Here is a 15,609-nt window from a genome sequence, read left to right as displayed (position 1 = left end):
CTAAGCCAAGGCTTCCCACCTGGATTAGTTCCCAGCACAGTGGGGGAAGCTCCACCTGAGAAGGGCTGGGGCCAAGAATCTGTCACTAACCCAATTTCAGCCAGCGATTGGATGATGTTAGCTGTCAGTCACGATGCAGAGGCGGGCCTGGAGGCCACCCATCAAGGACGATGGGAGGAACTGTCCAATCAGCGCGCAGAGGAAGGGGAAGGGCGGGCTTCCGCAATCGCGGGCTTTTCTTCCTCAGCGACTGGGCTGCTCCTTCTCTGGGCCTGAGTTCTCTCCTCAGGGAAACACGTGACTCTCGCTCCCTGTGAACCCCGCGATCTCGGTTCACTCTAGGTTCCTCAGAGGACCCCGGTTCACCACGGAAGCCAAAAATGGTGAGTTTGCGACCAGGGCTGAAGGTGCGGGGTGAGCACCTGCCTTGGGGCCCGGCGCTCGGGTGAGCTGCGGAGGGCCCTAGACCCTGTCCCCTGGTTCCCTGGGTTTGGAAGGGTGGCTCAGGGCCCTGGTGGCCCACACCCACTCTTCCCAACGTGGAGGAAGCAGGGCCACAAATGCACCTTCCTTCTCCCAGGGGAGCTCCTCCGGAGGCTGCTGTAGGTACCCCAAATTGCAGGCGCCTCCTGCCTTCTAAAACCCTCCTTCCCTCCACCTCACTGCTCGGCCTGACGTTCGTTCTTCCCACTCGGTTCAAATGGACACCGTCCGCTAATTTTCATTATCACTTAGTGAAATATTGGAAAGAATCTTCCTTCCTTCCTTCCTCCCTCCCTCCGTCCTTTCCTCCCTCCCTCCCCAGCCTTAACTTGTGATCGTCTTGCTTCAGCCTCCCACATATCTGGAATGACAGGCCTGTGCCACTGTCCTGGAAAAAAGGACACTTTTGAAGGCATTTGTTTTTATTTGTGAATATTATACTTGAGGGGAAAGAATAATCACTTAACACTTCCTTGTGTTTGGTCAAAATAACTGCTTTAAAGGGAATAAGGAGGTTGTTTATTGATCCCAGGGATATGGAATCCTGGGCTTCATCAATAGAGTATAACTGCTCCCTTTTCTGATAGTCCATGATGTAGAGTCACCCCAGTCCTGTAGTCATGTAAACACACAGGGTAATACTGATGTAGGGACAAAGGAGGCAAGGCACTGAAGATAGCCAGAAACAGTTTTATCTGGCTGCAGCCAGTCTCAGAGGGCACAGCTTTTGCTGTAATCAATCAATCAATCCCCTGAACCCTGAGTTTAGGTGGTTTTAGGATTTTATACTCATCATGTAAGAGGAGGGGCTCAGAAGTTCACATTGTAATACGGAGACTCTCAAATAACTCTCAGACCACACAGTCTCATTCAAATTAAGCCTTTATTGCTGGCTCTTGGCAGACACTCTGCTCTCAAAAGAATGAGATGATCAGAGTGGTGCCCCTGCCTTCAGTTGGCTCCATATTTAAGCACAAAAACCACAAAAGGGACATTTGGGGTTCAGGCAATGCAAACAAGGCTGAAAGTTGCAGTCAGTTATTCTCCAGTTGGCACCATAGATCATTCTGTGTTCTTGGGGAATTTTCATGAATAAAAGAATACAAACTGCCCCAGTCGTGACTTATTTGTGTGTCCTGGCTAAGTTCACAAAATGGAGTCGCCATAGACAAGTTGTCACATCATACACATAAAAGCAGCTTTTTCTTTCTCTGTTCTGATCAAGATAACCCTTCAAGGACAACACCTGAGAAGGGGAGAGCTTCTTCTCCCCTTTCTTTCCTCCCCCACCAGCTGTTTCCATGAAGCCTAGTTGGTAAGTTCTCTGTGAAGCCCAGCTCAAAGCCAGACACCTTGTTTGCACATTACTACAAACTACTATACTGGATACAAGTGTGTAAAAAAGTAGTAAGGGGAGTTCGAGTCCAGTACTTGAAGTGCTAATTTCTTTCAGAGTAGTGGCCCAGTAAAATAGGTCAACACAAAAATAGGACGTTTGTCTACACTGAACTTTTTTGTGGACACTGTTTTGTTGACAGTCCTAAAATTAGCCATGGTGAAGATTTCTGGAGAAACCCAGTTAAAATTTTCTGTGAAAAAAGGGGATGCCACTACAATAATGTCTGATTCATTTACTGTCCTTCATCCCCAGCTCTTTTCAATATGATTTTCTGAAAGGATCTGGGTATTTTTCCCAACCTGGCCTGAAAGTTGTGATCCTCCTGCCTCGGCTTCCAAAGCAGATGAGATTAAAGGCACTGACAACCCCAGCTACAGAAAATAGTTCATTTTAACCCAAATATTAATGACTATACTAAGGTACATGGATTCAAATTACCCTGAATGATGTGTGTGTCCCTCCCTGGAAGAGATTACATAATTACATCAATTCCTTCTTTCTTTCTTTTCTTTTCTTTTGTTTTCTTTTCTAATACACCAGGGATTGAACGCAGGGACACTTAAACACTGAGCTACATCCCCAGCCCTTTTTATATTGTATTTTCACATATGATCTCACTAAGTTCCTTATGGTCTCACTAAGTTGCTGAGGCTGCATTTGAATTTAGCAATCATCCTACTTTAGCCTCTCAAGCTGCTGGGATTACAGTTGTGTGCCACTGTGTCCGGCCTACATGAACTTTTATAAAAGAAACTGTGTATTACTCCATTAACCGATTGCATTGATAGGAACATCAGATTATTGGGGTACAGAAAAAATAAAGAAAATTTCTTCTGTATGTCTGTTATTGCTTTCTGAGCCTTGGTAGATTTTGGAGATGTCTGGTAAGGTTAGTGATATACTCTGAGAAATTTTGAGATTGTGGTCTGATACAGAAATTAAGATGATTGGCTATTGAAGGGCTTAAGATAGCCCATGATAATTTTTGTTCTCCATACCGAACCCTGCCTTTCTACCCTCATGGTGGTCTAGTTAGCTAAAATCAAGTACTCTGAAGGTTCTTTGATGTAGATGTGACTGTATAGAGAACTTGAGTTCACAGCTGTAAAAATCTTGTGCCTCTCCTTTTACCTTCCTTAGGTGTAGACACCATGTCAGATTTCTTGGGCAGAGTTTCCCTTTGGACACTTCACAGGGTCCCATGTCCTCATTCACTATCCACAGGAGCTGCCACAAAGTGCCCACAGCTGCCCTGGTCCCTGCAGGTTGAACAGAACTTCAGGCCCTGGGCCAGCTCCTCCTAGGGGACAGCCTGAGATGTAGGGTGCAGCCTCTCGGGGAAGCTGCTGGGGGCTCTGATCTGAGGAATCTCCTGGAACAGGCCTCATCTAGAGTGCTACTTCGGTCCCTGGGACAGTGATCCTGGATGCTTTCAGGGAGCAAGACCAGGAAGGAGTATGTTCCTGCTGTCAGGGACCTTCCCTGCCCCTGGAGCCTGACACATGTGTGCTCCCTCAGCCACAAAGCTTTCTGTGCATCACTTTGAAATGATGTGCTCACTTATCTGAAGCCCAAGTTTATTTATTCAGAGCCAAATGGGATGGACTATTATTAAATAGGCAAGAGAGAAGTGCATTTTAAAAAGTCTAGTTACATTTCCATTGTTACAAATCCCAACTTACAGCCAGGTACAGTGGTGCTCACCTGTGATCCCTCTTGCTCCAGAGGTTGAGACAGGAGTGTTGCAAATTTGAGGACAGCCTTAGCAACTTATCCAGGCCTTATGCAACCTAGTTAGACTGCATCTCAAAATAAAATATACAAATGACTGGATGACTGTTGATGTGGCTCAATAGTAAAATGTCTCTGGGTTTAATCTTGGGGTACCACCCCCCCAAAAAAAAGAATGAAAAAAAAAGAAAAAGAAAAGTCCTAATTAACTAATTTACCTTTTGCTACCCCTGAGTATGTATAGAAATTCTGTAAGATTCAATCTTGTCTTTTCAGTGATTTCAAATTGAAATCCAACCCTAGATTCCAAAATGACATGTAAGATACAGAGAAACTCTGTCTGGCATATTGCTGCAGAATTTGAGTCCAATTCTATAAAATTAGTGGTGGATGAATTTATGAATGTGATTTCATGAAAACTAGTATGTGTCTTTCACAAGGTGATGAATTTGACAAAGGATGACAGTTTTTCACTGTTGTTTTCTGGACTTGGCAGGTTCATGTTAACTGTGTGGTTTTTTGGTATCAGGAATAGAGCCCAGAGGTGCTGAACCACCAGCCCCTTTTAGATTCTTTGTTTTGAGACAGAGTCCTACTACATTGCCTCAGCACTCAGACACCTGAACCGCTGGGTTACAGGTGTGCACCATCACTCCTGTCTTCATTGTAAATTTTAAGAACAATTTTGGCAATACCTGAAATACCCAATTATGATCATTTAATCACTGAATATCAGTGAAATAGTAAATGACACTTGTTTTCTGGAAAAGAGCCATATGTCTGTCTAAATACGGGTGCTGATTCCTTCAAGAGCACTCCCACTATGTCACCTGATTCCTGTTCCCTCCTAAGTGCCTCCTCCTAGGGCCACCCCTTTGGGAGCTGACCTTTTAGCTTATGAAATTTGGGTGCAACATAAATGCTCTCTATACTCTGTCCTGTACAATATTTTGGCTCATCTTCGATATAGTGTACTATTTCCAATTTTTTGAAAAGTATTTTTTTGTTGTTGCTGTAGTTGGACAAAATACCTATTTATTTATTTTTATGTGGTGCTGAGGATCAAACCCAGGCCCTCTCATGTGCTAGGCAAGTACTCTACTGCTGAGCTGGAAGCCCAACCCTACTATTTCCTTTTTTAGATGTAGTTTTTCTTAAGTTTACCCCCAAAATACAGTAAACCATGCCCTAAATTTCACAGAATTTCCTGAAATTCTCAGTGCTTTCTCAGAGAGTTTCGATCATGAGAACATTCAATCTCCTTTGTGAGAAAGTGTGTTGTCTTTCCATTGATTTTGTTGTATTTTATGCCTCTAATTGTGTACCTTTTATATTATAATAATTTTTATCTCTCATTATATGTATTTTTTTTGTGTGTGTGTTGGTGTGTGTGTGTGTGTGTGTGTGTGTGTGTGTGTGTGTGTGTGGAGGACTGCTGGAGATTGATCTGAGGGAAGGCAAAATACATACTTGGCAAGTTTTCTATTACCGAGCTTCTCTCCAGTCCAAGAGAATTAGTATTGTAGACTGTTGTTTATTTATTTGCTTACATTTGAGTGGTGGGGATTGATGCCATGGACTTGTTCATGCTTAGTTATCCTCCAGAAATGAATTTCAGTTTGTGAGCAGCGTTCTGGAGGTGGGCAGGTGTTTTACTGGGGAGTAAACCTACAGGCACTTGACCACTGAGCACATTCTCAGCCCTTCTTCTTATGTATTTATTATTTATTTTTATTTTTTAAATATTTTGTATAGTTGTAGATGGACAGAATACATTTATTTCATTTGTTTATTTTTCTGTGTTGCTGAAATCATATCCAGTACCTGAAACCTGCTAGCAAGTGCTCTACCCCTGAACTACAATCCCAGACCCCCTTTTAATTTTTGATGAAGACCAGTCTCTCTAAATTTCTGAGTATCTTGCAAAGTTGCTGAGACTGGCCTCCAACTTGCCATTTGCCTGCCTTGACCTCTCTTGACCTCCCTAGTGGCTAAATTACAGGTGCACACCACCACCCCAGCAGTCGGAATGACTTTTAAAAAAAAAATACTTATTTTTAATTTGTAGTTGGACACAATACCTTTATTTTAGTTATTCATTTGTATGTGTTGCTGAGGATTGAACCCAGGGTATTGCATGTGCGATTCGAGTGCTCTACCACTGAGCCACAACCCCAGCCCCTGGGGTATGTTTTCAGTTTTTGAGTGTAGTTCTGTGTCAGTGGCAGGGACATTTTCTTTTTGCCTGTTCCATCACTGTGAAGACATCATAGCATGCTTACAGATGTGAATGGTGGCCTGTTTCACACCCAGACTGTGTGGGATAGTTCAGGAATCTGGGCTACAAACTTGTTGCTTTACCACACTCTGGAAGAGCTTCTGCCTTAGGTTTGTTTGCAACACCATTGCTACAGGCACGATGAATCTCTTTCACACCAGACAACCATTGTATATGTGGCCCAACGTTGATCAAAATGTCCTTGAGCAGAACATTGGTATGTGTCTGATGACTATACATTATGGTAGTGAACTGGCTGCTGTTAAGAAGAGTTTGACAGTCATTGGACATTCATTGTTCTCATGAGACTTAGAAAAGTCGTGCCTGCTGGTTATTAAGAAGATTGTTTTGTATAGCCAAACTTTGTATGGCTATTGTTTGGACAAGGTAATATTTTTGGGTCATTGAGTTATTTCTAAGGCATGTGCTATCTTTCACTTACCCCATTCTGCTTTGACAGTAACCACAGGAAATTATAAAATTGTTGCGTTTATTAATAAATAAAATAAATTAATCAAATAGAGGACTCATGTTTGTTTTGGTCATTTAATAGTAAGCTAGTTGACTAAATTTGTTCTGGATTGAAGCACCTGCGAACTTCTAGGTGTTCTCAGTGTAATCACACAGGATGAGCTCAATCTCCAGGTAATGCATTGTGACAACCTGCGTGAAAGGTTGTCTAAATGTTGTCTGTGAGGGAATCTCCTTAGTGACCCCATGCCCAGAGGTGTGAGTGGGGGCTGATTCTAGGCATTTCTTCAAGTTTGGAACAATAGACTTTCAGAGGAAACAAGACATTAGTAAATACCATGTTGTCTATATTAACCTTGTAGGTACAGGGAGCCACTGTAGTTGTCAGAATCTCTCTCAAATGCTTAGTTTCATGATTCCTCCAATTTCCTACTCATCACCTTTCTTTTCTAAAGATAAGCACTATCAGAATTGCTTATATTAGCTCTGTACCACTCAGGACGTTTCTAAGACATGTAATAGAGGTGCAACCAATAAAGAACTTAGGAGCAATCTGGGAGCCTGTCTTACTTCCTGTGAAATCACCAAAGAAAGGGTATAAATCACTATGATGTTTTCCTTCTGAGTAGGCAATTTCTAGTGTTGGAATGGCTGGAAGAAGTTGAGTGCAGTAAAGATTTGATGGACCAAATCGTGGAATTAATCGAGAGGCCAGGGAATCATGTGAACATCATGCATATTGAGTATAGATTTCTCATGCTGTCAATCTCTCCTGGCCTCCACTATACATTTGGTGGGATATTTTAGATCTCAGTGACCTTTGAGGATGTGGCTGTGAACTTCACCCAGGAGGAGTGGGCTTTGCTGGATCCTTCCCAGAAGAATATTTACAGAGATGTGATGCAGGAAGTCTTCAGAAACCTGTCTTCTATAGGTAATAATGATGTTTTTAAAATTAATCAAATAGAGAACTCATGTCTATTTTGGTCATTTATGTAGAAGGTGAAAAGGGAATCAGTTGGTGAATTATTGCAGCATTAATAGCATGTATCATTTGGCAAAGCATTGTTAGCTCCTAAATATTCATAAAGATTGTTCTGTTATCTCATTTTAGGAAACAAGTGGGAAGACAAGACCACTGAAGTTCAGATTGAAAATTCTGGGAGCAATGTAAGGTAACTGTACTCACAAGAGGAGACTATGACAGGGTCTGAGAACTGTCATGTAATGTTTAAAGCAAACCAACGAAAGAAGTATGCATAATTTGAGAAGTATTTATTCTTATAGTGCTTTTTACCAGAAATATATACTTAGCTGTAACAGATATTCAGTCTTTTCAAAGTATTTGACATGCAAAAAGTACTATGAAATTGCATATGTGAATATCACTATTTGGATAATAGCCATAGAGAAGCTGTGTTGAAAAGGATTGTTTGCTTTCAATCTCCTTATTTTTAGGCAAGTTGAACAAGTCAGAAAAGTTAGCCTTTACCTGATATTGGTAGTAATGTAAAGATCTATCAATAAATAGAAAATTGTGAATGAATCAAGCATTGATTATGTGCTGGTCACCTCTTCAAAGAAGTCATGGTAAACTTCCAAGGCACAGAAGGGTTTGGGGAAACCTTCAAATCAATTCCAATTCTTAATTGAACAAAGAAAAATTTTAATAGAGTAAATCCATGTGACTTCATTATGTGTGCAAAAGACTTCATATATCCTTCATTCCTTCATAGGCAGATCACATCTCACTCTGGACACAAATACTACAAGCATGAGGAATGTGAAGAGAAGCCATGTGAACTTAAACAATATAAGAGATCTCTGGTTTCTCTCAGAAGTGTTTACACACAAATGTTAATACAAACTGGAGATGGACCTTATGGATGTACAGTACGTGGGAAAGTCATCAGTCATTCCAGTGACATTCAAAGGCATGAAGATACTCATACTGGGTGGCAGCCCTATGAATATCAGCAATGTGGTGAAGCCTCGTCTTCTCCCACAGGTGTTCCAAGACACATGAGAACACACAGTGAACATAAACGTTTTCAATGTGAGGTATGTGGGAAAGCCTTTTGTTTCTCCTCTTTATTAAGAAGACATGAAAGAACTCATGCTGGAGAGAAAGTGTATGAATGTAAACGAGGTGGTCAGACCTGTATTTCATACACAAGTCTTCAAAGGCACAGGATCACACACATGGGGAATGAACGTTTCAAATGTAAGGTATGTGGGAAAGACTTTGCTTATCCCAGTGTACTTAGAATACATCAGAGAATGCATACTGGAGAGAAGCCCTATGAATGTAAGCAGTGTGGAAAAGCCTTCACTCAGTCTTCTAACCTTCACTCACATGAAAAAATTCATACTGGAGAGAAGCCCTATGAATGTAAGCAGTGTGGCAAAGCCTTTGCTACATCTCATCAGCTTCATATACATGGAAGAATACATACCAGAGAAAAGCCCTATGAATGTCAACAGTGTGGAAAAGCCTTTACTACTGCCTCTGGCCTTCAGATACATGAACGAACTCATACTGGAGAGAAGCCATATGAATGTAAGCAGTGTGGGAAAGCCTTCACTCAGTCCTCTAACCTTCACTCACATGAAAAAACTCATACTGGAGAGAAGCCCTATGCATGTAAGCAGTGTGGCAAAGCATTTGCTACATCCACTAAGCTTCACAGACATGGAAGAACACATATTGGAGAGAAGCCCTATGAATGTAAGCAGTGTAGCAAAGCCTTTTCTACATCCAGTTCTCTTCAGATTCATGGAAGAATGCATACTGGAGAAAAGCCCTATGAATGTAAGCAGTGTGGCAAAGCCTTTGCAACATTCAGTTACCTTCAGTCACATGAAAAAACTCATACTGGGGAGAAGCCCTATAAATGTGAGCAGTGTGGAAAAGCCTTTTCTACATCTAGTAACCTTCAGATTCATGGAAGAAGACATACTAGAGAGAAATGCTCTGAATGTCAACAATGTGGAAAATTCTTCACTACTGCCTCTGGCCTTCAGATACATGAACGAACTCATACTGGAAAGAAGCCATATGAGTGTAAGCAGTGTGGGAAAGCCTTCACTCAGTCCTCTAACCTTCACTCACATGAAAAAACTCATACTGGAGCGAAGCCCTATGAATGTAAGCAATGTGGCAAAGCCTTTACTACATCCAGTTCCCTTCGGATTCATGGAAGAATGCACACTGGAGAGAAGCCCTATGCGTGTAAGCAGTGTGGCAAAGCCTTTGCGAGATCCAGTCACCTTCACTCACATGAGAAAACTCATACTGGACAGAAGCCTTATGATTGTAAGCAGTGTGGCAAAGCCTTTTCTAGATCCAGTTACCTTCAGATTCATGGAAGAATGCACACTGGAGAGAAGCCCTATGAATGTAAGCAGTGTGGCAAAGCCTTTGCTACATCCCCTACGCTTCACAGACATGGAAGAATACATACCAGAGAAAAGCGCTATGAATAACAACAATGTGGAAAAGCTTTTGCCACATCCTGTCTGCTTCACACATGTGAAAGAACAGATACTGCAGAGAAATCGTATGCATGTAAACAATTGGTAAACTTTTCTGTTATTACTGTTTCACTCATATACATGTAGGAAGTTATTGGAGAAAAATCCTTTGAATGTAAAACCTGGTAAATCAATATTTCATGTCATCCTCAAAGACAAGGAAGGACTCACACTGCTGAAAATGTGTGTGTGTGTGTGTGTGTGTGTGTGTGTGTGAGAGAGAGAGAGAGAGAGACAGACAGACAGACAGACACTGGGGATTTATTCTGGTTGTGCTCTACCACTTAGCTACATTCCACTTACTTTTTATTTTGAGACAGGGACTTGTTGCATTTCTTAGGGTCTTCCAAAGGTGCTGAGGCTAGCCTCCAACATTGATCCTTCAGAATTAGCCTCTCAAGTCTCAGGAATTAAAGGCATACACCATCACTTCCAACTGAGTAACTCTTTAAATGTATAAAATTATCACAAATCATTCCATTTTTCCCTATTGCCTTCAAAGGCATTTCATTCCCATTGAAAAACAAACCCTCTGAATGTAAGCAGTGTGGCAACACCTTTGCTACATCCCATCAGCTTCATAAACATGGAAGACTACATACCAGAGAAAAGCCCTGGAATACATACCAGAATACAAACCAGAGAAAAGCTACATCCTGTCAGCTTCCCATCCAGCCCTTTTTCTTCTCATATATGAAAACACAGAGAGAAGCCCTGTGAGTGTGAGAAATGTGGGAAATCTAGTTTTCTCAGTCTTTTACTAAGGGCTCAGAAGCCTCTTTTGGAATAAAAAGAATAAATCCTATGCAAAAGGAAATATAAGTAGTTCAGCTGTTCCAGTTTTGTTCAGTTTTATGAAAGGACTCATACTGTAGAAAATGCTGAGGATAAGCCATGTGAGATAGTATTCAGCTTTCAGAGTTTTCTTCAAAGACATAAAGAATTCACATCTGGGAAGATCCTTTTTCTCTCTTTCAAAATTGTAGTAAGACTTTCAACTTTCCAGGTCCCTTCGAACAGCATTTAAGAAATCACACTGGAGAAAAGCCCTGTATGTAGAAATGTGGTAGGACCTTTGCTTGTTTCAGATCCATTTGAACTTGTTCAGACTTGAGGATATTTTTATTTTATTTCATTTTATTTATTTATTTTGAGAAAAAAACTGTAGGTGTGTGAAAAGGTTTGTGCCTTCATTTCTTTTTTTATCTATTCAGAGGTAACAAAAATGCCCCCTGGGTTGGAGAGGAGCATTTCATCCGCATGAAGATTTTAAAACAACATGTTTTTCTCCTTTAAATCTCTTTTATTGTTAGATTCCATTTTCCTGTATTTTAAGTCTTTTGTGTCTAATGTTTCATTACATATTCTGTATGTTAGTTTAGGCCTCTCCACTCCAGCCTTTGGTACAGATTGGTGAAATGTCTCTTCTGAACGTCTTTTCTCTCTGTCTTTGTTCACATTTCACCCAGGAGTGCTCCACCACTGAGTTTCTCCACAGTCCTTTTAATTGTTGTTTTTTGAGATGGAGAGAGGCTGGCAGCTGGGACCATAGGGATGTGTCTGTGTAACCTGAAGCTGGCCTCTTTCTTTTCCTTGATTGCTTATTGAGCTGTTGATGACTCTGGGACCCCACTCTTGTCACTTGTGCTTGTTCTAAGTCTCATGTATCATGCTGTATGTAAGCACATTAAAGAGCATTATAACATAATGTCACTTGTGTATATTACTTGTAGAGGCACTTTCTCAAAATATGTTTTGCCCTATGCTTGAATTGTTTTCTCTTTTATTTCCCCATTTCTGAGGACCCAATCCTGCTTTGTGGGTGCTAGGCAGGCATTCTTGCACCGAGCAGTCCCTTAGCTCAGGTGATGAGTTTGCTGGTGCTGTGTGTGTGGACCCCACTGATGACCACATCAGCAGATGCAGCTCTGCAGGTGTTTCCTCCACAATTGCAGATGGTCTCTTCCTTCTTAAAGGTCTTTTATACCAGTGAATTTTTTAAAAACTACATCCAAATTAGCTTTTCTCCCCATGAATAATACTTAGGTGGAATATTCTAGAAAACCCAGGCTTGATTTCTCTCTGTGTTTAGAGTAGCTCAGTAGCCCTGGGAAAATTGTGTGATGGTTTAAGGTTTAATGTTAAGAAACCCTACTTAATACACCCTACATGACCAAAGGCTTGGTAAGGAGTGTCCCAGTCTGATGTGCTAATATAGTGGCACTCCTTTCTCCACCCAAGAATCTTAAATTAGCTTCTCGAGAGACCTTCACCATAATTTTCTCTCAACAGAATGTCAGGAAAAGATTTTGCAAATATCTCAGTGTGGGTTATAACACAGACTTCTGCTTTTGTGGTAAAGCTTGGAAGTCCTCTGACCAATCTTACAATTGGTACACAAAGTACTTTCTGTGAACTAAAAAAAGAAAAATTCTTCACGTATACACCTACAGAAGATATAAACTTCTATCCCTGTCCCACTGGGTGTAAATGAAGATCAATGAAATTCCAAACAGTGATCCAAAAAATTTTAGGTGATACACCTCAGAACCCTGCAGCTAATAAATCTAATCCTGGAACATCCTTGGGTGTCTAGCCTCATGTGCCCTACATCATTGATGCAGCTACAGCCTCCCATCAGGTGACATTCTGCAGTACATGCTGTGGAGAGGGCTGTTTCTGCTCAGGCTAAAGGATTAAAGTGAGTTTACAGAACGACTCCAAAGCTGTAGATACACATTTTCTATCATGTCCAACTACAGCATCAACTAGTTATGAAAATTAAATATTTCCATGGCTCATGAGAAAGAGGATCTGGGAAAGGACTGTCATGGATGAGGGATGGGGACATGTGCTCTTTTCATAACCTTCCATTGATCCCAGGGAGAGCGTCCCAGTTTTCCTATCTCATCAGAGCTGGAGAAACTCATTGGAGCTCCTTAGGCCCCAGATTCACCTACTGCTGAGGAAGAGGGTGAACCTGACCTTGTGTGAGGAGCTTTTTCCACTGACCAGGTTTGACCTGCAGGCCACGGGACTGCAAGGGAGGCTGGGTGTTCAAAGGGCCATCCTCAGCATCATCCGCGAGTCTCCTCACCCCCATGCCTCATTGTGCTCCAGCTGTCATCATTCAACAGTGACCACGTGTCCCTGTCATGTGGAAAAAGGTCCCAAGCATCACCAACATGCAAGTGAAAGTGGCCATAAATCATTTAACTTGGGAAACCAGGAGGCCTGAGACTGAAGCCATCCAAGCCTCTCTGACCAAGCCCAAGGTAGGAGACAACCCTGGGCAGAGCATAGTTTTGGTGTCCTCAGCCAGAGCAGCATATCAACACATGTGTGGCCACCTCCTCCTCAGAACCCCTTCACTAGAAGGAAACCAAGCCTCTGGTGAGACACACCTATCACAGGGACCAGGGATAGAGCCTGGACCCCTGTCCTGCTGTATGACTCCTGGAACCCACGTGTAGCCTGAGCTTCCCCAAAACAAGGCAGAACTCCTACACCCAGTATCTTTAATTTTCACTTTAAAACTAGAAAAAAGGGGGCTGAGAGGATTCATCGGGGTGCTTTTCTGGCCAGGCATCTAGTATGGATGGGCTGGCACTGGGGTGGGCAGCAGAGTCTCAGTCCTCACCCCCACTCCAAATCCCCCTCCAGGGAAACCCTTGTGTCTCCGCTGCTGTGCTGCCCTGCTGCCAGAGGACAGCCACACCTCAACCCCCAAGCCCTCTGTGGCTTTCCTGACCATGGGAAAGCTGGTCATCCCTCAGGGCTGTTTGACACATCTCTGGGTCTCATGTTCCTACTGGATTCTTTGAATTGCCCAGAGCTCAAGGCTGTATCCCACGTAGCCAGAACTGAGATCTGGGGCAGAGTTGGGTCCAATTCTCACCATATTTCTTGTTCTGGGTCCCAAAAGCTGATGAAACATGGCGATGAGTGACTTACACAAGACTGGGATTGTCACTGTCCTGGAAATGGGACTTTGAGAGGTCTGTGCAGAACCCCAGGTCACATCTGCAACCCACGTGGCCTGGGACCTGATCCCCACTTTAAGATCTGCCCTTCACAGGAGCAGCCTCCAGAACTCAGCCTTCACATGAGAGGAAAATGTCATGTCTGTCATTCTGTCATTGCTTCCCCACTCATTGTCCTCGTGGCACATGACTCTTCTGTTACACATGAGGTCCTCTTTCAGGTGCCAAATTCGTCTTGGATTTTCAGCTGACCCTGAAATAGTTCATATTGTTAAGAACATGAAAGGAGCTGGCAGGTTGCCTTTATGTCCCAGGGAAGCCACAAGGTTGGATCACCTAACATTGTATGGACTCTACAGGCTTTTATGTCTCCTGGAATGTGCTTTGGGTTTCTGCTATAGCAAATCCAAACAAACACAGAATAACCAAATTGTAAACTCTAATTGACATCAAACTAAGGACTTTCCATCTCATTAATGAAATATTTTGCTTTGTGCCAGGTGTGGTGGTGATGCCTCAATCCCAGCCTCTAGGGAGGCTGAGTCAGGAGGATCAAGAGTGTACAGCCAGCCCCAGCAAAGTCGAGCTGCTAAGCAACTCAGAGAGACCCTGGCTCTAAATAAAATACAAAATGAGGCTGGGGATGTGGCTCACTGATTGAGTGCACCTGGTTCAATCCCTGGCACCCCCATCTCCCTCCCCCCCAAAAAAGCCAACTGTTTCTTCTGATTGGCAGAATCCCGGTCTCTGGACAGTAGTCATTGTGCTGCTCCTTTGCTAGCCAACCATTTTGTTTTCCTGTAATCTCACAGCTGTGTCCTTATTATTGGATTGGCATTGGGAAAGAGGATGGAGCATTCAGGAACACCTTAAGGTCATGTGTCCATGTCTCACAGCTGTTCTGTCTCAATTAATTGTGGCTTTGAAACATTTTGCCGGATTTTGAAAAGGTACTACAGGAGAGCTGACTCATGGTGTCTGTTTTCATGGTGTAGGACTCACATCCTCTTATTTTCAAACTCTTTATCCCATTTGTATCCCAGCAGTGACCCCCACACATAGCACAGAGTTGGACCTTGTTTTTATTCTGTCTGCTGATCTCTACCTTAGGATAGGATTGTTCAGTCAATTGCCATATAATGTCACTGTTGATGTAGTTCGATTGATGTCTGCCCTTTTACACTCTTCTATTTTCTTATGTCTTTTCCCCCTTTATTCCTCTTCAGGATGTTATTGTTTTTAAACTGGCCATTAAACCCAGGGTTGCTGCAACACTGAGCTACATGCCCTGCCCCTTTTAAGTTGTATTTTGAGAGAGAGTGAGGCTACATTTCAGAGGTTGGGCTAGAATTTTTGACCCTCATTGCATGGTTTGCACCTCTATCCCAGGATACTGATCAAGTTTTGTCATTGTTATTGTTGTTTTCTAAGAATGAATTTATTCAATGATTTTTTTTTTCAGTTTTTTAATGTATTGGCTTAAAGATGTGTCATCATGTGTAAAAAATGTGCTCCCTTGGCCAAAACCAAAGATGGCCTTGTTAGAGACCTGGCACTGTTAAACCACAACACAAGGAAAAGAACACAGACTCCAATTTTGAATCAAACTAAATCAAAATTTTATTTATGTACCCAGGAGCTGGCCATGTCTGTCTCTCCTCAATCCCCAGGCTAAAGATACTCTAGCTCTCTCAGAACACATTTGTTTTAAATCAAACAACAACTCTTTT

The 15,609-nt window shown here is 42.3% G+C and overlaps 1 protein-coding gene across 1 annotated transcript; it reads left to right on the top strand.

The window, feature by feature from the left end:
* Positions 1-374: 374 nt before the first annotated feature.
* Positions 375-9,848, top strand: LOC139703500 (zinc finger protein 709-like). The gene is made up of 6 exons (XM_071606978.1): positions 375-383; positions 7,170-7,296; positions 7,477-7,537; positions 8,099-8,950; positions 9,125-9,306; positions 9,391-9,848. The coding sequence occupies exons 1-6, from the start codon at positions 381-383 to the stop codon at positions 9,846-9,848; spliced, it is 1,683 nt and encodes a 560-aa protein (XP_071463079.1). The 5' UTR covers positions 375-380.
* The last annotated feature ends 5,761 nt before the right edge of the window (positions 9,849-15,609 follow it).

The sequence above is a fragment of the Marmota flaviventris genome, chromosome Y (assembly GCF_047511675.1).
Source record: "Marmota flaviventris isolate mMarFla1 chromosome Y, mMarFla1.hap1, whole genome shotgun sequence".
In the NCBI taxonomy this organism is placed as follows: Eukaryota; Metazoa; Chordata; class Mammalia; order Rodentia; family Sciuridae; genus Marmota; species Marmota flaviventris.
Note: the sequence above shows the minus strand (reverse complement) of the source record. Positions and strands in the feature narration are given on the sequence as shown.

What these genes read in the sequence shown, in the direction of transcription:
- LOC139703500 (XM_071606978.1), top strand. An exon ending in CAGAAACCTGTCTTCTATAG is followed by an intron (nt 7,297 to 7,476) that starts GTAATAATGATG and finishes ATCTCATTTTAG; the next exon opens with GAAACAAGTGGGAAGACAAG. An exon ending in AATTCTGGGAGCAATGTAAG is followed by an intron (nt 7,538 to 8,098) that starts GTAACTGTACTC and finishes ATTCCTTCATAG; the next exon opens with GCAGATCACATCTCACTCTG.